The 2,500-nt window shown below is 32.7% G+C and overlaps 1 protein-coding gene across 1 annotated transcript in view; it reads right to left on the reverse strand.

Moving 5' to 3' along the window:
- The window catches only part of LOC137628281 (uncharacterized), a 38,758-nt gene extending 36,895 nt beyond the window's left edge, over window positions 1-1,863 (reverse strand). Inside the window, exon 1 of the mRNA XM_068359444.1 lies at window positions 1,858-1,863. Coding sequence (XP_068215545.1) covers window positions 1,858-1,863 — 6 coding nt within the window. The remainder of the gene's footprint in view (window positions 1-1,857) is intronic.
- Window positions 1,864-2,500: the final 637 nt, after the last annotated feature.

Here is a 2,500-nt window from a genome sequence, read left to right on the forward strand (position 1 = left end):
GTAAATGCCTGGCAACATTTATTCCAGGATTTTTACAGTTTTTTAAGGGAAATTTTTAACAGGGAAAAATATTCCTGATGGGACTGAACTGTCCTACCCTAGCCCATCTCAGGTTGAATTAATTCACAAATTCATTAATATGGAGGCTGATAACCAACTTATGACTTTAAAATGTACAATAGTATTAGAAAATAAAATTTTACGTTAAATGCTAGTTTTAAAAGAAGACGGTTCTTATTATAACTGTCACATAAATTCATTAGTATGGAGGCTGATAACCAACTTATGACTTTAAAATGTACATTAGTATTAGAAAATAAAAATTTTACGTTTAATACTAGTTTTAAAAGAAGAGGATTCTTATTAAAACTGTCACGTAAATTTTTTAGTACGGAAGCTGATAACCAACAAATTGTGACTTTAAAATGTACAATAGTATTAGAAAATAAAATTTTACGTTTAATGCTAGTTTTAAAAGAAGAGTTTTCTTATTAAAACTGCCACATAAATTCTTTAGTACGGAAGCTGATAACCAACAAATTGTGACTTTAAAAAGTACAATAGTATTATAAAATAAAATTTTACGTTTAATACTAGTTTTGAAAGAAGATGGTTCTTATTACAACTGCCACATGGACGTTTATACATGATATAATAACGCAATTATCGTTATTATTATTATCACTAATATAGTAATTATCACAGAAGGTTAACAAGAATGTGTAGATTCAGAAACAAAAATCTACAGACTACATAAATAATTTTTTTTTTTTTTTGCAAATGGGCATTATCTTAAAATCAACATCAACAACAAATGCAGCTATTTATAGTCCTATGCTGAACAAAGGCCTCAGACATGTCTTTATCCATGTCTGTGAGTTTGGCCTGTTTTCATCACTGATGGGAGATTTTCGTCTGATCGCTCACAGCCAACCAACCTAGTATGGATGACCCTGACTAGTACAGCTTAAAAATTTACGCAAAGGAATTGTGGCTATAAAAACGACATTAAACAGAAGCTGATACACTCCACATATTGCTATTCCAGCTTTCTTAAGAAACCCCTTCGTGGAATTCTTGTACAGTTGGCTTCATTAATTCCGATACACTTCACGGGAAGCCAAAGAGACGTCAGTGTACCGGAATTGATGAAGCCAACTGTACCTCTGTAAAGAAGGCTAGAGAAAATGTTAAACCTTATAAGTTTCCTATCTCATTTATAATCTCAAAGCATAACACTAGATTAATACGTTATTTATCAAAATGCAATTAAATAGATCTGATAAAATTTCATACTGAAATAACAATTAAAACAATTGAAATTCGTACGAAAATGAATGAAATCTATTGAACGCTTTTATAAATTCTGTGGGCCACTTTTCAATGAAGCCAACTGTACCTGTGTGAAGAAGGCAAGAGAAAATGCTAGCCTCATATGTTTCCTATCTCATACCTAAACGCAAAGCATAAGACTCAATTAATACGTTATTTATCAAAATACAATTATAGAGATCTGATAAAATTTCATACTGAAATAACAACTAAAAGAATTGAAATTCGTACGAAAATGAATGAAATCTATTGAACGCTTTTATAAATTCTGTGCGCCACTTTTCAATGAAGCCAACTGTACCTGTGTGAAGAAGGCTAGAGAAAATGCTAGCCTCATATGTTTCCTATCTCATACCTAAACGCAAAGCATAAGACTCAATTAATACGTTATTTATCAAAATACAATTAAAGAGATCTGATAAAATTTCATACTGAAATAACAACTAAAAGATTTGAAATTCGTACGAAAATGAATGAAATCTAATGAACGCTTTTATAAATTCTGTGGGCCACTTTTCAACTCACCGTCATTTTTTACCCTTTTAGGTAAACATGACGGTCCCAGGTAGGCCTGACATACCTACACAAGGTACAGTCAACAGAGATGATTTCCTGAAGCCAAAAATATGGACTTTCGCCTTTAGAGAACATCCGAAACAAAAGATTTCTCTCCCATCAAGTGGGAGAAGGGTATGAAAGGTCAGACCCACTTGTTTACGAGACCTACGATTGGCTGATGAGGTAATGGGCTGTTACCTACCTGTAATTAGAGGGTAATAAAGATGTACAGAGCAAACGGATAACCACACAGCATGAATGAATACGAATACGGCCATGAATGTCCTTGCACGCTGTTCGTTTAGCTTGATTGACAGCTAAGAAATACACAATGGGAATACATTAAGGAAAATGTGAACCTTTCAGATGGTAAAAGAGGTGTTTAACATTTAAATTTTAACTTGTTCAAAGGCCGCTGTTCTTGTCAGACATGGTAAATTAAAGGGAAAGGGCATTTTTCTTTAGTATAATACGGATTGACAGCTGAAAAATACACAATGGGAATACATTAAGGAAAATGTGAACCTTTCAGATGGTAAAAGAGGTGTTTAACATTTAAATTTTATCTTGTTCAAAGACCGCTGTTCTTGTCAAACATGGTAAATTAAAG

Source organism: Palaemon carinicauda, chromosome 36, assembly GCF_036898095.1.
Source record: "Palaemon carinicauda isolate YSFRI2023 chromosome 36, ASM3689809v2, whole genome shotgun sequence".
NCBI classification, from domain to species: domain Eukaryota; kingdom Metazoa; phylum Arthropoda; class Malacostraca; order Decapoda; family Palaemonidae; genus Palaemon; species Palaemon carinicauda.